The sequence below is a fragment of the Chelon labrosus genome (assembly GCF_963514085.1).
Source record: "Chelon labrosus genome assembly, chromosome: 4".
Lineage (NCBI taxonomy): Eukaryota > Metazoa > Chordata > Actinopteri > Mugiliformes > Mugilidae > Chelon > Chelon labrosus.
Window position 1 is genome coordinate 6,570,316 of NC_140340.1, and position 21,374 is coordinate 6,591,689.

General features: G+C 44.1%; 1 protein-coding gene across 1 annotated transcript in view; it reads right to left on the reverse strand.

The window, feature by feature from the left end:
- LOC311486712 (low-density lipoprotein receptor-related protein 1-like) overlaps window positions 1–21,374 on the reverse strand; it is a 105,113-nt gene that overhangs the window by 76,017 nt on the left and 7,722 nt on the right. Inside the window, 2 exon segments of the mRNA XM_084542674.1 lie at window positions 14,133–14,255; window positions 14,930–14,968. Of these exon segments, the coding sequence (XP_084398800.1) occupies window positions 14,133–14,255; window positions 14,930–14,968 (162 nt within the window).

A 21,374-nucleotide genomic window follows, 5' to 3' on the forward strand; every position in this document is an offset into this window, starting at 1 on the left:
TCTGCATCTGATCCTGCTCTTGTACCACGTCCCGTTGGTCAAGCCGGCATGTTTTCATTATGCATCTCTTCCATAAAGGTATACTCATGCCTTCCAGCTCCCGTCCTCGTCATGGATCCACATCCATCTTTCCCGCTTGCCAGCTTAACAGACATGACCACAGGGCAGACATCCAAAGAACCACTGTGGCAGCAAAAGAGGACCACTGGAGAAAATTAGGAGGAACGACAAACACACCATTATCCTAGCTTGGGCTAGCCAAATGACTACCTTCCCTGCATCCATCCCAGAGGCAAAACACCAACAATGAGCACACCACTGAGCTGTAGGCCTGGTGTACGGCAGTAGTATGCGGGTATATGAGAGAAGGGGACTGGGATTTTTGGAAAAGAAAACATCTTGGGTAAATGTGAGTCTGTCCCAAACTCCTCTTCTTCTAAAACACTACATTTGTAAAAGCTTTAACTGGATATAGAGGAGAACATACAGCTAAAGTCCTCCACAGAGGGCTTTTCTCCTCAATAACCTCACTACTGAACAGTTTTTTCTTGGATGAAGCTTCCACGCCTTGTGACTCTGACCAGCCTTTTATCCACAGTCTAATGCCTCCAACCTCTGTCCAGCATACTTACGCATGCCCACAACTTTGTTCGGTATCTAACAGCAATTATCCCCACTGTCAGCACTGTCATCATGATTATGGGAGCATAACTACAGCTCAGAATCATATGCAGAACATTCGCTGCGCCGTGGCATAGGGGGACGTTTCTGTTAAATATCCGGGAAGTGGAAGAGAAAATTAATACCACGCTCACATGTGCGGAGCAATCGTGAAGCTAAAGCCTCGCGCAGAGACTCGTAGCTCTGAAGCTCACACGTTGTCAGGATATGTGTTGTTTATTTTGCAGGCATGCTAAAATGCAAGAAAAAAAATCACCTCTGTGACTATGTGTTGGTGACCAGTTGCCCGGCAACCTTGCACAGACAGTAAAACTACCCTCTCGACTAAGAGAGTAAAAATGTCTGAAAAGTTGGAATCATTTTGTTTTCAGACACATTCCTCTATTTATTCCTTCGTTCCAACTTCATGGGCAACACTGTACGAACACATATTGCAGCCAGTTGCATTCGCTTTTTCTTTGTTCGATGCATGAACTTTGCGAGCGATCATCCGTCTCTACTTAGCTCATCTTTCTCTGCCGTTGTGGAAAGTAACGGTTGGCTGTCCTTCTTCCTCCTCATTACTCATTCTTTATCTCCTCCCATGATTTTTTTTTTTCCTCCAACATCTGTTGACCCATTTACAGTAAAAAAAAAAAAATAATAAAAATATATAATAGAGAGAGAGAGATGTGTGGAAAATGAACACAATAAGAAGCCAATCAAGAGAGAAAGCGGAGAGGAGACACGGAAAAACCATGTGGAACACCTTATCCGCAGGAAGTGGACGGAAACCTCACAAGGCTTCATTCTTGCTCGAGCTGGCAAGCAGGCGGTGGTGGCGCACTGGAAAAGGCATTGATAATTTAAATGAGACAGGGCCTTTTATTCAAAATTCCTCTACTGAGAGCGAGCCAGGTTAGCAGGCCTGGGAGAAGTTTCTGTTTGCTCTATTCCTCTACGCAGCATGTTGACTAGTTCAGGGAAAGATCCACAGAGGCTTCTGCAGCTCAGTTACGGCACCCGAGGAAAAAGGAAAGCGATCGTGGCGTCTCCGTCACCGATCCAAACTAATTATCCTCGTGACTGTGCAAGTGGTTGAAAAGTGGGGCTTCTTCAACTTCAACCCCACATAAGAGCCAAACAAAGCCCTTCTTCTCTAAGCATCTATCAAAACAAGATTGCGGCACGCAGGATTTCAGACACCTTGCACGAATGGAGTCTTTAAGCCGCCGCACACAGAGGTAGATCACATGCACTGGCGTGAGGGCAGAAGGGGGGGGCGGTGGGGGCGGCGGCGGTGGTGAGGTGGCGGACGAGTGAACTAAGGCCATTGTTTGGATCGCACAAATCGCCTGTGGCCTCCTACAAAGCCGAGGCTGAGCCACGGTGTTGTAAGCAGCGTCACGTGCGAAGCCTGATCGGAACTGTGGCACGGACACATGGAGGGAGAGCTGGGGTCACGGGGCACAAGGGGCAGAAGTGATGAAACGGGAGCGGGCGCTCTCCAGTTATGTGCTGTTTTAGGGATTAACATTTTAAAGCTGCAGTGCGGGACTTGTGCACGTAAAGTAGCGTCTGTTACATTCAAGGGCCCTTGACGAACGGGTTCGTACAGCGACGGTTAAGCTAATCTGGGTCGGATAAGTCCCGCCAGACCGTAAGAGAGTTTTAAAGCTGCTGTCTGAGGTGACACCGGTAGCGAGGAGTTTTACGTCCATCGGTGACGACAGGTTCGCCATAGACGAAGTAGGGAGCAACTGTAGCAACAGAGGAGTACTGCGAAGCCTGTGGCAAAGAACCCAGAGTTACAAACGTAACTAAGGTTCTTGGAATTGACTGCAATTTAAAGGCAGAGTGATACATAACTCATATTTTATGTGCCACATACTGCATAAATTGTTTAGGGGCCTCGTGAAATGTTGTGGGAAACTCTGTTCCCTATAATTGCAGCATAAAAAAGATAGACGGTACCGCTCTTGACGGTAAGGACAAGCATTGGTACAGTTGATTTGGCTTTTTCTCATTGTAGAGCGATGAAAGAAGAGAAAGGACTGAGGGACATCTGACGGTAGGTATACGTCATACGCAACCTCATTTGTGTCATCACTCCCACTACCAGAGGACGTGAAGCTTTAAGACACATCTTCTGAGTTTTGTATTCACTGGGACGATTTTCTAACTCCTGAGGATTCCTTTTACTCTCACAACTATATTTCAACAGAATTATTCATCTTTTGAAACTGTCTCTTCATCTGCGTCTCCTCTCCAGTAACAGAAAGAAAGAGGCCCAGCCGGCCGAGAAGGAGTCGAGATCTGGGTCTGGATCAGGCTGTCCCGAAGCCCAAATCTTGTTAGGCTGTGGGGATTTTCCATTCACTAGTTCATGGCCCCCCCATGCCCCCCCCCATTCCCCCCATATGCTAGTCAACACAATGCTTATTCAACCAACAGAAAACACACAAACAAATAACAAAATGCTGCCAGAGCTGCAGCAAAACATAAAAGGGACTTTATGTGAGCCAGAATGAGGCCATCTGTAGAGAGCAATGAGGCTAACCACTGCCTCCAGTTTTATGTGAAATACAACAGTAGGTTCAGTTTAAGCAACAATGTAGACAGATATATATATACACAGTAGGTAGTCTAGATAGATACACCGATCAGGCATAACATTATGACCACCGACAAGAGAAGTAAATAACATCGACCATCTTGTGACAATTCAGTGTTCTGCTGGGAAACTTTTTGGACCTGGCATTCATTCATGTGGATGTTACTTAGACATGTACCACCCACCTAGACCAGACCAGACACCCCCACCCCATAGCAATGACACTCCTTGATGGCAGCATCCATCCCCAGCAGGATGCAGCCTGACACAGACACACACACACAAAAACGAACAACTAAAAAAAAAAACATGAAGAACAGCACAAGGTGTTGACCTGGCCTCCAAATTCACTAGATCCCAAACTGATCAAGTATCTGTGGGATGATCCACAGAGGCCCCCCTCCCATCAAAGGTCCCCCACTAACAATATCCTGTTTCCAGACACCACGGGACACCCTCAGAAGGCCCATGTCCATTCTCTGATGAGTCACAACTGTTTAGGAGGCACAAGCGAGACCTACACAATATTAGGAAGGTGGTCCTAATGTTATGCCTGATCCACATTAAATCCACATTATACCACCTCACAGACTCACGATCCCGTACAGATAAATCTCCTCTCGCTGCAGCAGCTGCTAAACATGTTAATACTATTTTTTCGGACCACTTATGACTGTGTCCTCATTCACAGACTGGCTGGCCCTTCCTGTGAAGCTCTTAGGCCACATGACAGATTCTTGGATGGAGCTCCTATATCCTGACCCAGCATCGCCGAGACACCCCTTGACCCACCCCCCCACCCCCCCAAACTTCGCCTGCCCTGCCAAAATGCAAAACTCCAAACAACTAACTAGGACGCAGCACCAAAAACAAGAAAACACCGCTGCCTCCCTGATGCTAGGAGGGGGGGCGCTGGGGCTGACCCGCATTTTGAACGTTGCTACTTATCGCAGCCTTGTCAAAAAGCAGAGTGCTGAGGAGAATAATGCCTGCACGTCACCAGCGATCCCATAAACACTTCACTCTGCAGGTGAAAAACAGCACATTAACCTGCCACTCCGACGGCACCTCTGGGGAGTATTTTCAGTCACCTGTATTTCCTTTGACCAAGCAAACCACCAAGCAATCTCAGGGCTTTTGCACAAATTTACAGCACAAATGTGGTTTACCCAACAACAGCCTCCGACTTCAGCTCTGGTGGAGGACTGCGCACCCTCTGTGCACTCAGCGGCTGGATCTTTTGGGCTTTGGCTCGCTGCTCGGCCTTTTCCCTTCCAAGATATGAACACCACATTTTCATTCCTTCTTGGGGGGGCTTCTGGGGGTGGCTGGCGGGGTGACAAGCAAAGCAGGAAGGCTAAATCTAGCTCTCAAAAGCACAACAAACAGAGCCTTCTCCAAACACCACCACCACCGCTGCTCCTCGGGGCAGAGCGACCGCTGAGCAAACAGTCCTATCGGCAAATGAAATTGCGAGATCCACACACAAGACAACGTCAACAGATAAATAGATTGAACCTACACTGGTATTGGCTAGGAAAGAGGAAAAGTAAACCAAAACACACAAAGGAAATGAGAGGTGAAATTTAAGTTATGTCATTCGCCTCCCACACACACACACACACACACACGTCCTTCCTTAAGCTTGAAAATAATAGATAACAAAACTCACAAAAAAAATCCTTGACAGAGTTGAAAGAAGAAAAAGACATCTACTGCTTACTGAATAAGGTTCTTATAGAAGCTCCAATTCTGAGCCTGAACAGTCATTTTTTTCATTCATTTGCCTTTTATTTCATCACAATGGACTGAGTATTAACTTCAAACTATAAGTTTTTCTCAAGTTTCTGTGCCAATGTGACGCCGTAGCTACGCCGACAGCCCAGACCCCTACGCAGACCCCAACGCCGTAGCCTGACCGCAAGAGGTGCGATTGGTCCGCTCGGTAGTAGCGCGTTTCCGCTTTAGTACTCCCAGCTGTTTCTCCATCTTGGCAATTTTCGAATTGATTGTTTTGGATCAATAAAGATGGAACACATTGAGGAAAGGTTAAAGGTTTGGCGAAATTTCGGCCACTGTTGAAAGTGAAGCAGGAAGTAGAAACAAAAATGAACCCGACTGGCAAAAAAGACACAGCGCCGGCTAGTGTTTGGGTGGCGTTGTTACAGAGCGTAAATAGCTCGCACCGGCGTAGGCTACGTCTATGTCCCGCAGAGGTATAAACCACGCTTAAAGACCAGAGAGAAGGAGACACGTTGCCGTCCCATAATGACTACATATATAAAAGGCATTTCAGCCTGTTTTGGCTTAGACTTCTAACCCATAAAGCAGAAGAGTTGCTTTAATCATCGCATATTAACAACCTGCCCCCCATCCTCCCTTCTCCAGACAGTTGTTTTCATTTGTTGCACAGAGCATTAGAAAGGGGAATCCAAAAGAAAGATGACTAATTACCGCACGGAGAAACGGCTATGCAAATGAAAGGAAAGGCCCAAGGGGGGTCGGAGGGGAGGACGAGCGCAATCGTCATCGTTAAGAGCCAAGAAACCCGGAGGAGATCGAAGTCAAGCAGACAAGCTGTGCGTTCAATAATGCACTCGCACACAGGATGTAGTCATTTATAACAGCTACTAATCAGATGCAGGTGGTTCATCGTACAGAGAAAGACGCGCCACGAGGCAAAGCCAGGTGTGCAGCATCTGTGTGTCTGCACCTACGAAATGCAAGGGGGGGGGGGCTTCAGTTACCCAAACCATCGCATTAATATTGTTCGTGTTCCTCGTTCTCCTTGTGCTGTGTTTCTTTATTTGGCCCAGGCCTGTTCCTGCCTTCCCCTACGGGTGCCTCTGTCCTGCCCTGCCCCTTCTGTGGAGAGCCTCGCTGAGATTACATAATGGTCTTTTTAAAATTTTTAAACCCCTGACACGCTTTTCTTGGCTGAACACAGGCCGGGCCCTCTCATCCTGCTCCGGGGGCCAGCTTTGCCCTCTCAACTGCCCCGGCCTCAATTTAAAAATGGCCAACTGGTAGCCGGTCGATCCCACCCTGGCTCACCACACCCTTAAATAGAGTACATATATACACAGAATATGCATTCCTGCGACGTAAAAAAAAACAAAGCCACACTGCTGCTCCGTTGCGTGCACTTGTGACTACTCGGCAGGAAATGGCAGAAAAAGCACTCAGGACTGTTTAGTCAAAATCTGAAATATTTAGCAGTAACAGAAGGCAGTTTGTTAACCGAAGGTTTGGAGACCCCTACAAGGATTTGGGACTATTTCTGCAAACGAGTTAAGGATTTGGTCAGAATTAGCAGTTTCCACAGCGCAGAGAAACACAGCCATCATGTAATACCATAAGGACGGCGTCTAATCGGCGCCAAACTCATTTTGCAGCCTGTCAATGGGCCCAAATATACAACCAGAGACATAAAGGACTACCTTCAGTTACAAGGAGACTCGAGCAACAGATGGTACAGCCCTCACAGAGCACTGACCTCGACATCATGGAGTCAGGCTGGGATTATCTGAGGAGACGTAAAACTGAATCCACAGAACAAGTTGTCCAAGGTGCAACAAACAAATGCCTGCCAAGACGCCTGGAAAAGTTTACGCAAGTGTCTGATAGAATTAAAGGTGACCTCAGATATCGGGAAAAAATTTTTAAGTTAAAGAGGTTGAGATCTTAAGGATGTAGACGGACGTTTACGATCTACACATCAATAATAAGCAACCTTTCGGTCAACTGAACCTTTAGTGTCTTTCAGCAGATGGTTTCGGTTTTGGGTTCTGTAACGTAATGATCTGGTTTAAGTCAATTGTTCTTATTAGCGCTGTCTCCAAATGTAGAACGCAACTGTTTTAGGAAAAAACCCTTCATCCAATTATAATATAACTGGCAAAGAAGACGGAAAAAAAACATTAGTAGAGCTTTTACGAGCTAAAATGCCAGATATTTGTCTGAGTAGCCTGCGCACATCGCACTAACATTAGCCATCCTACTGCAACTAATGATAATAACAATAATGGCAACACTTCAATTTGTTTGGTCTGATGGCTTTAAGTTGCAATATGCAAAAACATATACCCAAGGGCAAGACAGCGAGAGGGAGGCAGGAGCAGACAACAAAATGACTTTAATAAAAACTCAAAAAGCAGAACTTAAGACGCTGCAGGGACGGCAGGGTTATCCAAACACACAAAATCCAAAAGAAACTGGTGAAGACCAAAAAAACAAGGAGGAACCACAAGGAAAAATACAAAGAGGTAACAACAGCACAGGGGAAAACATAACAGGCGGCTTGAAAGAGGGCAGCCTGGCCAAAAAAAAAGTCACCACCTGGAATTAACTAAGCAAATAGGTACAAGCCTCCTATAGGATAATTACTGCATGGATGATTATCGTTCAGCTGGCAACAAGTTATTTAACCCCAGCTGATGCAATGAGTAGCTTCTCATTTCTTAAACAACCATGTCTAAAGACACATCCTGTGGTCGTGGAAAAGATGTTAGTCTGTTTGAGAAGGGTCAAATCATACAGGAAGCAAAACAAGACAAAAACACAGAGGAAGAACTTCACAAAATAAAATCAGTAAACACGAGGAAAACCAAACAGGGTCACAGAAAACATTCAAAATTTAAAACCATGACAACTACATCAGTGTTTCCCACAAGATTTTGTGAGACCCTGTTGTGTTTTGTTCGGTTGTTTTCTTTTTTTTTTTTTTGGGTGGGGGGTTCTGCTGTCTTAAAAAGCCCCTAGTCATGATGCTGTCCCAACTATTAAAACTATTTATACAGTATATGAAATGTCTGCACATAAAATAATACGTGTTGCGTTTCGTGACAGCTCGTCTTTAAATTATCGTAATAACCCGGATATTGTCTTCAGCGACAAACAGCAGCAGCCTGTGCAGCACGTTAGGTCGGGAGTCGCTAATTGTGAATCTCCATGGTCTAAAATATTAAGAGAGTTTTAAAAAGTGGGAGTAGCGTTTATTTTTATCAGTGAACAGCACAAACAGCTTCACATGCTACGTGATTTTTTTTTTTTTAATTCAGAACGTTATGAGACCATGGCGGAGCAAATTAGACCCTGGTGGGCCGCCATAGAATTAACATTGCATGGGAAACACTGCTACATTATTTAGAGCTAAAACGATTTAATGCTCACACTGTTTCCCTTACAGACACATTATCTTCTATAGAAGTTAGAGTGTTGATTTACTGTCTGTAAAGAAGAGATCGCGCAGTCACACCTGCAGCAGCCTCTTGTGGGAACAAGGTGCTGCAAGGCGAGGGGTTATTTATTTATGCTGATCGCAATCTCTGGCTCTTTTCGGAGGCAGATCACTTCCTGTTCCATATCATAACTGTGAATCCACTGGCATTGGGTCAACTGATAAATGGCGCCACTGACAAAATAAAAAAAGCAAACAATTACCCCCATTATGTCGTGCATGACGAGGCTATGTGGGTGCTCTGAACGCACCTTCTGAGATCTGAGATCAAGGATGAAACTCATTTTTAAAGACGTCTTTCATTTGTTTTGATAAGTGACACACATTACCTGATTAAGGATTGTGTTCTTTTTTCCCCACGCACTGACAAAAGCGTTTCATCTCCTAAAAAAGATCAGAGCTGTCAGTAAAACTGTCCTCGTTATAGCCCAGGAGCAGAGGACAACATTTCAGAGTCGTCTTAATTGCTCGGCTTTCAAGTGTTCACCGATTAGAAATGCAGATCAAAGTTCTACATAAAGGTCATATGCCCAGACCACCATTTTGTTTTTGTTTTACTCTTTCAGTATCCCTCTATGCCAGTCTGACCCAGCACCCCGAGGTACAAAGAACAGCATTGTGGGGGTTACACAGCGGGGCAAAGCAGCTGCACTGGACAGTGTCTGACTTCACAGGCAATGGCCAACACCCCAACAAAGGCCACTGTGAAGGCCCCGTCCACATGAGCGAATAAATAAACCACCTCATGGATCCTTCAGCCAGATGCATCTGCAACAGCCCCTCCACAAAGAGCACATTTATCACAACAATAAAACTGCACGTTACTCGCTGTTAAGCTGGAGTGTTGGAGACGCAGGTCTGTAAAAATATGACAGCGTTTCACTTTTCTGCCTCCTCAGCTGAGGAATCCGGGTACAGCTGTTTCTGAGTTTCCCATCTGAGCTGTATTCTGTGTGCATATTATGTGATGAAATGCAAATTAACCACCAATTTGCTAGGTTGATTAATTCAGCATCCACTATCCAGCAGGCGGCATCATTTTTTTTTCTTTTTTCCAAATGGCATTTTGTTTTAATTAGATCATTTGGAAAAAAAAATAAAAAAAACATAGCAACACAACACATGTTGGGAAAGAAGGGGAAGACATGTGACCAAAGTCAATGGTTTAGCTACCGCAGTAGTTAAGGAAGTGGAAATATTAGTTCTTAGTTGCCAGTGAAATCCATAAAAACATACCAAAACCAACATTACAGCACATCTCTTTATACCATTTCTTCTCCACCTTCTCTGTGGCTCTCAGCCCCTAGAGCATTTGTTCCTACTTTCAAAAATAGGTCACAGTAATACCCTTTAATTTTTTAAGAAGGCTCGCTAATTTCCTTCAAGAGCACAAGTCAGAAAAAAGGCTATTTAGACATGAGGAAGTAGTGACACACAAATTGTATTTATACCTACTGACTAGTAAAGAACAGTACCAAGGTTTATCCTGACAAAGGAACATTTCAGCCAGAGCAACAAAGTGGGTCATTGCTACGTAACATCTTTTAGCAGTTCAGTGTTGGCTTGATTTTTTTTTGTCGCGTGGCTCCAGCGAGCTTTGGCAATAATTACATTTAATAACATGTATTTGAGCTGGGATAGGCTCCAGCAGACCCCCGCGACCCTTAACAGGAATAAGCGGGTACAGAAGATGAATGAATGAACATGTATTTGCTAGAAGCATCAGTTTATTGTTAGTTTTGAATTTTGTCGTGAGATTAGCTGAAAGAAAACCAACAACTCAAATTAAAATCTACTCTGACGCTCTGTTTAACCTCCTGTATTGATTTCTGTGCTTGGTCGTATTCACAGACTGTATATAAATATTAGGGATGCACCGAAATGAAAATTCTTGGCCAAAACCGAAAACCGAAAATGTAAGAAATTATTATGGTGATTATTAGTACCATTGCACTTACGGCTATGACTGTGTACTAACCTCACTAAAATCAAGGCATTGCAATTTCATTAATTAATATTAATGTTTCAAAGAATAAATCCGTTACAAAATTATGAAAATATTTATTTAGCACATTCCAACAATGCACAATATAAAATAAAATAAAAAATAAAATGTTTAACTTGACCCCACTCATGTGTACATTAAATAATAATGGAGCAGAAGCTTTTGCAGCTGGAAATCAGCATCGATCCACTGTGCGGTTAGACTGAGCATATTTGTTTTTATTTTTATTAAGAAAAATTGGTGCACTGCACCTTTAGAAAAATAGCACTGTCCCTTTAAGAAAGACGGTAGTCTTAATTGAAGTCGTTGCATGGCTGTGGATGTGTGCCGCTGAACGGGCATGTCGCAATGAAAAGTGGAAAAAAAAAAAAAAAAGATGTCTGTCTTGCTGTTTGTTTTGGAAGTAGAGCAGATAAATGATTAGACTAACATTTAAAACATTTTTTTTTCCAATGGCACGCGATCTACCCGCACTGCCTTCGTGATCTACCGGTCGATCGCAATCCACGTATCGGGCCCTGGCACCATCACTGGGAAACTTCCTTGCTTGGATGTTTGGATTTCAGGTGATAAATAAAACCCCACATGGAGAAATTCTTTGCAGATGCACGCCTCTTGAAATTTCAGTATAACACGTTTTGCAAATCGCTATCAGTGGGTCTTTATATAATATTTATATAATACTTTATATATTGAAATACGTCCACACTGCAGCCCGTGCTGGCTGCGGTTGTTGCTTGCGTCATCACAACATCCTGTTTCGGCCGCGTTGTTTCGGTGATAAAAGTCTTTCGGCCGAAAACCGAAAATGCAGTTTTGAGCAAATTTTTCGGTGTGGAATATTCAGTGCATCCCTAATAAATATGGACAATGCGTCCCCACTTTCTCCACGCGGAGCCACATTATCGATGACCCACCCACACTTCCACTAGACTCACTCAGTTAATAGTATGCTCTGCTCTACCTCCACTATTTACAAAGAATTGCTGGATTATACGCTGTACTTATTCATTTATTTAATTGTTTCCCAACTCTCCCACGGGACCGCTTCAGGGAGCTGTTGGCATGGCAACTGGTAGTCCTCATGATATTACATCCTGTTTCTATAGCGCCAAATAATCTTTGAAAAAAATATTTGTCGTGTACTTTAGCGTTTTAGTTTGGCCCAAGTCTCATCCACTAACGTGAAGGAGGCGGAGCTTATGAGCTATACTGCAGCCAGCCACCAGGGGGAGCTCTACTTGCTTTGACTTCACTTTATAGGAGCTGTTCTGCTGTCCATCTTTATAATGTCTATGGTCGTATTCCGCAGAGACAGTTCTAGGAAAGCTACGATAAGGATTGGCATTTCTTTTGTCTCTCTGAGTCACCTGTTGTGTTTTCCGACCTGATGCGAAATCCAGGTCTGCCTACAGAGTGAGTCCTGTAGCTGTTGTTTTTGAAAGTTTGGCAAAAGCTAGAGGGAGTAGCATGAGACAGGGCATGGAGTGACTGTTGCTCCTGCCCCAGATAGAAGAGGCTGGCCCACAGATGGGAAGGAGGGGGTACAGGTTGTGAAAAACAGCAGGTTTCTCCATTGCTCTGGGCGAGTCTTTAATGACTTCCAGACCCCACTCTCATACAGCCTCCTGCGTCTAGACTGCAGCTACAGCTCTCTACCCGAGCTCTCTCTCTCTCGCTCTTCTCTCATGTCAACCCCTCCAAAAACACCCCCACCCATCCAGAGCTCTGTGTCCTCTTAGAAAACTAAGGGCATTTTAGTCGTAGGAGCTGACCAAAAGGACAGTGCTGCTTTCATCGTCTCCCCGAGGGAGTCAGCCTCAAAGCATCGCAACTCTAATCAAGACTTTGAAACCACCGCTGTCTTTTTTTTTTCTTCTAGTACTTTCTGTTTGGTGTTGTGTCATGACTGCATCCTCTGTGGCCCTGAATGCAACAGGAAATCACAGCTACCAGAGAAAGACAAACATAGTAAATCCCCTAATTGGGCATGACAGGGCTGCTTAATGGAAGAACGACCTCTCTCGCCGGCTGATAGAACATCCCATTGTTTTCTCTCGTGTGGCTGCGGTTGGCCAAATACATCTAATAGCCCTTCAAATCTCAGTCCGTTAGCTGCCGACTGCTTTTAGAAATGCGCTTGAAGGGATCACAATCTACCACTGTGCGGGGATTCGGTTTTTCTGAAGTGGGTCACACCTTAGATTGTGTACATAATTTCAAGTGCATAATGTGGGCTGCACAGATAAGTTCAAGATGATATATACCGTATCTCCTCAAATAAAAGCCGTGTCTCAGATAATATCAGGTCTGAGAAAATAAACTGTTCAAGCTGAGCATAACGCACATTTCTCCTGCTGTAATTTAATTAATTAAACAATATAATCATGCTATTTTCATCACTTATTGATATTATTGTGGGTGTACACACCGATCAGCCACAACATTATGACCATTGACGGGAGAAGTAAATGCCATCGACCATCTTGTGACAATTCAGTGTTCTGCTGGGAAACTTTTGGACCTGGCATTCATTCGTGTGGATGTCACTAAGACATGTAGCACCCACCTAGACCAGACCAGGCACCCCCACCCCATAGCAATGATGGCAGCAGCCATCACCAGCAGCACACCCAAAAACAGTTCAGGAACTATTCAAAAAACATGAAGAACAGCACAAGGTGTTGACCTGGCCTCCAAATTCACTACATCCCAAACTGATCAAGTATCTGTGGGATGATCCACAGAGGCCCCTCCCCTCAAAGGCCCCCCCACCAACAACATTCCTGTTGCCAGACACCACAGGACACCCTCAGAAGGCCCATGTCTATTCTCAGTATGAATCACAACTGTTTTGGAGGTGCAAGGGAGACCTGCACAATATCTGGAAGGTGGTCATAATGTTATGCCTGATCAGTGTGTGTGCATGTGTGCTTTGGCGCCTATCAATTCCTTACTGCTGTTGTTGCATGAGGTATGTCTGGAAAAGTTTCAAAATAAAAGCAGTGGTAAGACATGAAGGGTTCCTGGCCTCTGAAATGCTACTGGGCTTTTAATTTGAAAGGAACACAGAAATGAATGAGCTTGCTTTACAGCTTAATACAAATGAAGCTTACTAATAAAGAAAAATCTAGAAAATATTTAAAATTATTTTTATATTATTATCACACAAAAGAATTTAGAAATAAAGGCCTGACACATTTCTTGTAGCAGTTAAGGTAAATAAAGGATTACCAGCCAAATGATGAAATACAAGTTTACTGAATTAAGTTTGAATAACAGTGAGTTTTATAAGGATTTAGAGAAAGAGCTTTCCGCCTTAACCTGCCTCAAACACACCCTTTATTCGTATCAAAGTAGATAAGCAGAAAGAACTTTTATTCCACAGAATTCACAGACTTTATCTGGCAAAAAAAATATGCTGTTTTACATATCTGGACTATCTACCTAGATTGAAAAACAGTTTCTAGACTCACTGGACTAGTTGTGCTTTATATGTAATGACGCACATACTTTAAATGGATGCTGCTCCATGGACTCCAATGATCTGAAGTTCATTCATCAAAAACAACAACAACAACAACAGCAAGGACTGTTTAAAGTCTTAGACTTACAAACATCCGGCTCTTCGTCTGAGCCATCTGGGCAGTCCTTCTCCCGATCGCAGCGCCAGCCCTTGGAGATGCACGTCACCCCATCTTTGCACACAAACTGCTTCGGACTGCAGCTCCTTGGGGCTGAAAGGAGACGGAGAAAAGCAACAAGCGGTAAATGAATAGATTTTCGAAAGAGAAACGGCTCCTTTTGTGTCAGTGATCTTTTGTTCCTGAGGTCTCATTAGCTGTATCTGCTGTGTTCGCCATCAATAGTGACCCTAATTGGCTTCTGGAAAGTTGCAACTTGATGAAGGAAATAGCGAACAGAAAAAAAAACAAAAAAAACACACATTAACGCCGGCTGGGAATAGCTTTGCATAAAGATGCTGCACATAAATATCCAGGTCAGCGGACATGAGCCCATGACGGCGATGCAGCACGTCTGGAGGATATACCAAGAACATCCCGTTTGGTGAATTGCCCCCCTACCATCCATTTCCCCTTCTTCAATCCACGGGTTCCAGGGGCGAGGAAAAAAAAAAACTGCCCACTCGAGCCACAGCCAAATGGCAGCACATATTTAAACCCAAAACTAGCTCAACACAAAGTTGAGTCACTCTAGAACATTCGGCGGAGGCTAAACCTAACCCTGAACGGTGTCTGGTCTCACTCAGCGCCGTAGAAATAACAAACGAAAGGCTGCAGAATGCTAAGCTATTTTAATATGGCTAAAATGAGTACCAGAGCTTAAAAATAAGTAATCTTGGCATGCCTGGGATTTTTACAAACTCAATGTGGAAAATGTAAGCACTGACCTAAGCCTTGTAGTCGTGTTTCAATCAGCAGGTGTTTATCTGCCAATGAAACATAAGAAAAACAGGGATTAATGAATACAAACACACAGACTGCACACAGCCAGACTCGATTCTTTTCAGAATATGAGTCGGGTATCACTTCATTTGGATTTTATTACAGGGCGCGTTTCAAACAATACATAGAAGAAGAAAAAATAAACATTGAATGCAACTAGATGGTCCTACAACCAATAAGAACCATTTTCTTGGAAACAAATTCAACTCTGCAGTGCTCAGATGACGCATATGACGTGTGGTTTCCGACAAAACTAAATATTGCTATGCTATCTTTATGACAACTTTCTTGACCAGTAGAATTATATGTTGAATCGACATACGTAAGTTTGTAATTTACGACACAGTTGAAAGAGGCAAATGGGATTTGTGGTTCTTGAAAGGGAGTCGGATCTTGTGGATCCGTTCAAAGAAGAGTCATTCAAAAGACTGGCTCATTTTGATATTTATTTTTAAGATGCCAGCCCGGGATAACTCATTTTATCCTGGAAATACGCCATTTGGATCAGAATAATTCAAACTTGTTCAAACTTAGACATCCCACCAATAAATATTCTTTTTGTGGGATATCTGAGTCTATTTACATATTAATTATAGATTCTAGATAGACTGAGGCTTTATTTATCGCCAAGCCCAAGTCCACTGCTATGCTCCCCACTATACCATCTCCGTCACCAACGCCGCCTCAAAGCAAAGGAGAAGCTTCTGTGTGCATCTGAGTTAAATGCAGCAACTGCGACTCGCTTTAAACAGCCTGTCAACAGATTCGATTCGTTCGTGAACGTCACATCTCTTAATACTCAACAGACCTGATGATTGCCTGATCTGGACTGGTTTCACAACAGGGTGGTGCTAAATCATTAGCTTATTGCAGGAAAACCGTTTCAAGTGCTGCTTTGAATAAACTGTTCAAAAAAGATTCTTTGGAAAAAAGCCTGAAATGAAAAAGTAGTTTTGACATCAGAATCAGAATCAGCTTTAATTTAAAAGAAAGCAACAGTCCAAAGAATAATCTGAATTTACTCATGGGTAGCTTGTATATTGATCTTCAGCCTGCGACTGAGCTGATGTTTCTGTATCCCCCTGAGCTCGTGTTTCTCTCAGCACTTTGTCAGGTATTAAAAAAATAAATAAATCTTAAACACACTTTCCCTTCATTTCATTCTGTCATCATGTTGAATTATGTTGACTATCAGCAGACTGGAATCATTCCACCCACCTCAGCGCTCTGGCACAACCGGTCATTTACATATTTAGTTATTTTATGGGCTAAAAACAATTGTTAACATCTCCATTGTGAAAACACAGATTTTTTTTAAGTCAGCTACTTGTGGTCAGAACAAAATTCTCCAAGTTCTTCGCGTACATCATAACGAACAGGGGAGGGGGAAGTAGGACAGGGGTGGATGATGGGATGAAGCAGGATAAACAGTATTTACATGTAACGCTAGCCTCCGACTCCAGCAGCGAAAGGAATCTAGAAAAGGGGCTCAACCTAAATACCATAAATTCAACCTGACATAGCTGCACACATTCACACACTCCCCACTTATCTTCCTCTCTGTACCGCTGTGATCTGTGTGTGTGTGTGTGGATGTAGAGGGCCGTCTTTTTCTCTCTCAGAAGTCACAAGGTTTTGAATTATTCATGAAACGCAACCAGGCTCGTGTTAAAGCGTTTCCTCTTCGCTTCTCATCCCCGTGCTTTGGTGCGCGAGTGCATGTTTGTTTGTTCATTCGAAGGCATCAACGCCAGCCACGGCAGTTGAACTAGCGGTGTCGCGTCTGTCTATTGTCTATTGTTTATTTAGATGCCGACATGCTCCAGCTCGAAATGGCTGTTAACTCCACTTCCAATCTTCCAATCATGGCTCCGGGTGGAGCTCACACCCACCTCTGACTCAGCCATGAGCTGCTGCTGACAGAAACCGATCAGACGAAGCAGAAGGAAGCAGGTCAAGAAGTTAGCCAGCTAAAGACAGAGCCTCGCCGGGAAAGGTGGAGGTGGTTAGAGTAGGTTAGGTCATCCAATTAAAACTAGACGTCTAAAAATGCTTTCCTCTTTTGGATACCATGGCAAAAAGACAGATGATATTTTGTAGTTTCTTTTCATAAATACAGTCAACACTGATCAATAGTGAATCATTGATCATTGATGTAATATTCTGAGAACTGGATGCCTGCAGACTTGCGTGCCAACAGTGACTGTGCAAAGTTAAGGATCCGCTTGAGCCTTGAATGCTGATTTTGGTTTTGGCTTTCCTAAAATAAACATATCGCAGTAAGGAAGTAATATGCAGGCATATTTGCATGGCACAAAAATGGCAAAAAAAACAAAACGTGTGGTCTGGTCTCTGGAGGCAGATGTTAACACCCAATTTAGATGCGACAGCAATCAATGGTCGACGCGTTCTGGGTTTATCCGTTTAAAAGTGCTATGTCAAGGTTTAGAGATGAACAACGATAGCTGTGTTCGAGTAAAACCTTTCCTTGACACTTAAAAGAAAGAAGGTGGGTAGGACACGGGATGACACGGCCCGCGGCAGTGAGAGCAAATGGAGAGTGGGTAGTGAGCTACAACGCATAGGAGGTAGGGCTCTTACAGCTTGGGACAGGCCTGAAGGTCTGAGAACAGACTGAGCTGGGAGACTGAGATGGGATGAGGAATGTCACACATGCTATCAATGAGCTGCCTGTGTGTTTACCGAAGTGGAGGCTGCATGAAAGCGCTTTGGGTCATCGCCATTTGGGCCGGACTATACAAATCCGCTGCCCTCTGCCCCCGCCGCTGTCTGCTAGTCCTCCCAAGATGATCTCAGTCTGGTTGGGAGGAAGAGTCCTCTCTTAAGACAAACACGAACCTCGCCCCCCCCCAGCCACAGCACCATTTCCTCCGACACCCACTGCACAGCTATAAATAAGTTGGAGGCCTGCCCTCTGAGATCAACCAGGGAACTACAAAGCTCCAGCAGACACTTTGACTAGTGCCTCATCGCAAACCACTCAACAGCGGTTGAGGGGAAGGCGGACTTAAAGGACTGTCTCTGCGGTGGCGCTAAGAGGGGGACTGAGAAGTTTCAGTGCTGTGTAAGGTTTCCCACAGGGAGACCTTCCTTCAGCTGGACAGCCACAGTACAAATGTCCATGAGGGGGACAATTTATAGCTCCAGGGGTGCTGTTCTGTAACTCAGGGAGACCTGAACTACCCCACTGTATCACGAATCAGTATAACGAATCAACAACCAGGCTAAAACAGAATTTACTGAACATCTGCTTTAGTGATCACGCTAAACAGATACACAGATCAGGCATAACATTATGACCACCTTCCTAATATTGTGTAGGTCTCCCTTGTGCCTCCAAAACAGTTGTGACTCATCAGAGAATGGACATGGGCCTTCTGAGGGTGTCCTGTGGTGTCTGGCAACAGGATGCTGGGGGCCTTTGGGGCCTACGGGTTGAGGGGAAGGTACTTGATCAGTTTGGGATTGCAAAGTATTGTCATTGCTATGGGGTGGGGGTGTCTGGTCTGGTCTAGGTGGTTTGCTACATGTGTAAGCAACATCCACACGAACGAATGTCAGGTCCAAAAGTTTCCCAGCAGAACATGATGTGCATTTACAATGACCATCATCTCTGTTTAGCGTGCAAACATTTACCTGATATTTACCAATCCGAGCTTTCATTGAGCAAGAGGCGAGTTACACCATGGACAAGTGTCATCTCAGGGCTGTTACAGAGAGACAGTCACACTCACATGCAAACCTACGGTGAACTATAAACACCAATTCACCTAAAACAAACACTTTACTGCGGGAGGAAGCCGGCTTACCCGGAGAAAACCCACGCCTGCACAGGAAGTTCATGCAAACACCAGCACCTTCCTACTGTTGTGTGACATACAGTTATATTACCTCACTCACACCAAACCGCAGAAGGTATAGTTGAGTCAGCCAGCGGGACCGTCAATAGTATCGGACAGACAAACTTTTTATTTTTTTAACAGAAGATGATGCAAGAGAAAAATTTTACGAAATTAGGGCAAATGAATGTTTGTACCAACCAACCCAGGAGAATTCGAGACATTTCTTCCAAAGCCACAAATATTATTGTTGGTAGCACAGGAGTAAGAGTCAAGAGGGTCACCCAAGTCAGTAGTAACACATTATAGAGTCCGTTGAGCAGCTGAGATATTAATTTTATTCCATATGTCATAACAACACAACCAGAAACCGGTTTAATATGGCCATTTCATATATCTGTGCACAAGTCTCATTTCAGAACGCTGGAATCTACCTGGCGCTGAGATACGACAGCGCTGGGTTTTCCCCTGAGTTTTGTCACCTAAGTCAGCGAGAGAAACAAGAAAAAGGAGGAGGAGGAGGAGGAGAAATACAACACAGACATGAAAACGTATTTCTGTGCTTGCATAAATTTAGCGCCTCTTCATGACAGTGGCTGTTTTTCCGTCTAATACATGCAAACAAACTAAACGTCCTCAGGCTACAGCTGCTCTGATCTGAAGAGGCGATCCTTTCTGGCTGCAGACGCTCCGTTACTGGTCCTGATTCATGCAAAATTAGTGAGCGTAATAATGGCAGGCGGCAAAAAAAGCCCCATGTGGGTTTGCTGGCTGAAGTCAATGCATGGTTAAGTTATTTACAAGAGAGAATGTTGAAATGTGTTGTGGGAAAAGAGTTTTGTCTACTGAAGATAAGCGTGTACTCTCAGAACTAAAACACTTCCACGGTTTCTCACAGGCAGAAGGTTGCGCTGCTCTCCCAAATAGTTCTTGCTGCTAGACACGATAAAACTTCATTATGTTTTCAAATATTTAGGAGAGGGAGGTTTATGTGAGGGCAGGATAAACAACTTGAATTGTATGTAATCAATCTCCACATTGACGCCCACTTGGCAAACCTTGATTTGCACTTTATCTTCGGAAGGAGCCACAGACCTGAAAAAACTGTAACGCAGCCAGTCTAGCACTGAGCCATAGCTAAATATCTTTACAGAATCTTACTAAATAAGAACTCCAGAAATGCTGCAGGGGATTAACCCTGAACGACATGTCAAGTGAAATATGAGTTTGTGCTATTTCCTTGCCCTGATGAACTTTCTTTGGAAATTTAGATGACAGAAAACCAACATCGGCCGGTAATGAGACAGCAAACAGCCACAAGAGCAAAAAGGGAAGAAGAGATAAAAGAGAAAGGGCCAGTGTGTTAACCTCCGGGCTGACCTACAGGGGTCAGGGTTAGGGTTAGGGTTAGATAAGCGCCACAGAATTAAGGTTGGAGTATATCGGTTTGGTTGCGTACTGCCGCCTCTTCATCCATCGCCGGGACGCAAACACTTCAGGGTTTTGTAATGGAAGAGAATGCGAAGAAGGAAGAGGGAGGGAACAAAAAAGTTTTCCAATCTGTCATGTTACAAAACAGAGAAGAAGAGGCCCCAGCTGTGCCTCTTAAATGAAACTCTCCAGCAGGCTTTAGAGCTGCCGCTGCCACTGCTGCTGCATACGTCTAGTCAGTGGTGGCCAAACAGAGATACATCAGAACAAAAATTCTGACAGAAATTAAATACGGATTAACACGTTTAAAAAAATACATTAAGTCTGCAACATTTTATTATTATTTTATTTTTTAAACGAACAAGACGAGTAAAAGTTTGTGGAAGTTGTTGAGTGCACCCTCAGGGATGATGTGTGTTCCTATCACAGTCTGTGTTTAAGTCTATGTAAGTGTGTGTTATGCTTGTACTCTGGGCTGAGGGGAATAAACATCAGCTGTGTGCGCTCATGTCTGAGGATACCTGCCAAGTATAACGTAATGCAGGACAATACGGCCCTGCCGACGACTGGGAACCGAGCAAAAACTCTACAAGCTCATGTTGTATCGCAAAGCAGGACCCATTAGGTGAAGCGGGGTAATCAAATGTGACCTTAATGGAGAGCTACTCGGATGTCTGGCTGAGATTTCAACCCCATCGTGGTAATCAACCACGACTGCTATTTGTTCTAAACTCAGTGTTAAGAGCTCGATTTAATCCACATAGGGATTATATCCAATTCAGCAGCTGAGTGGGGACGAAGGAGACAAACCACGAGGTGTGATCCACCATCATCAACCTAGTCAGTTTAGACAAATCCCTTTGCTGTACCACCATCAGAGCGCACACTGTACGCCACAGCAGAGAGGGGTGGTGGGGGTGGTGGTGGTGGTGGTGGGGGGATGACAATTAAGCCTGCTTAGTATGCTGCCGAGGGAAACATATTAAAGAAGATTATATGAAATTCTTTGGTGCCTTTTCATAAGACCAGAACAAATTTCAAGTCTCAGGGTGACGCATGAGCTCCATGTAACAGGACTAGATTCTCTAGAATGTTCTTC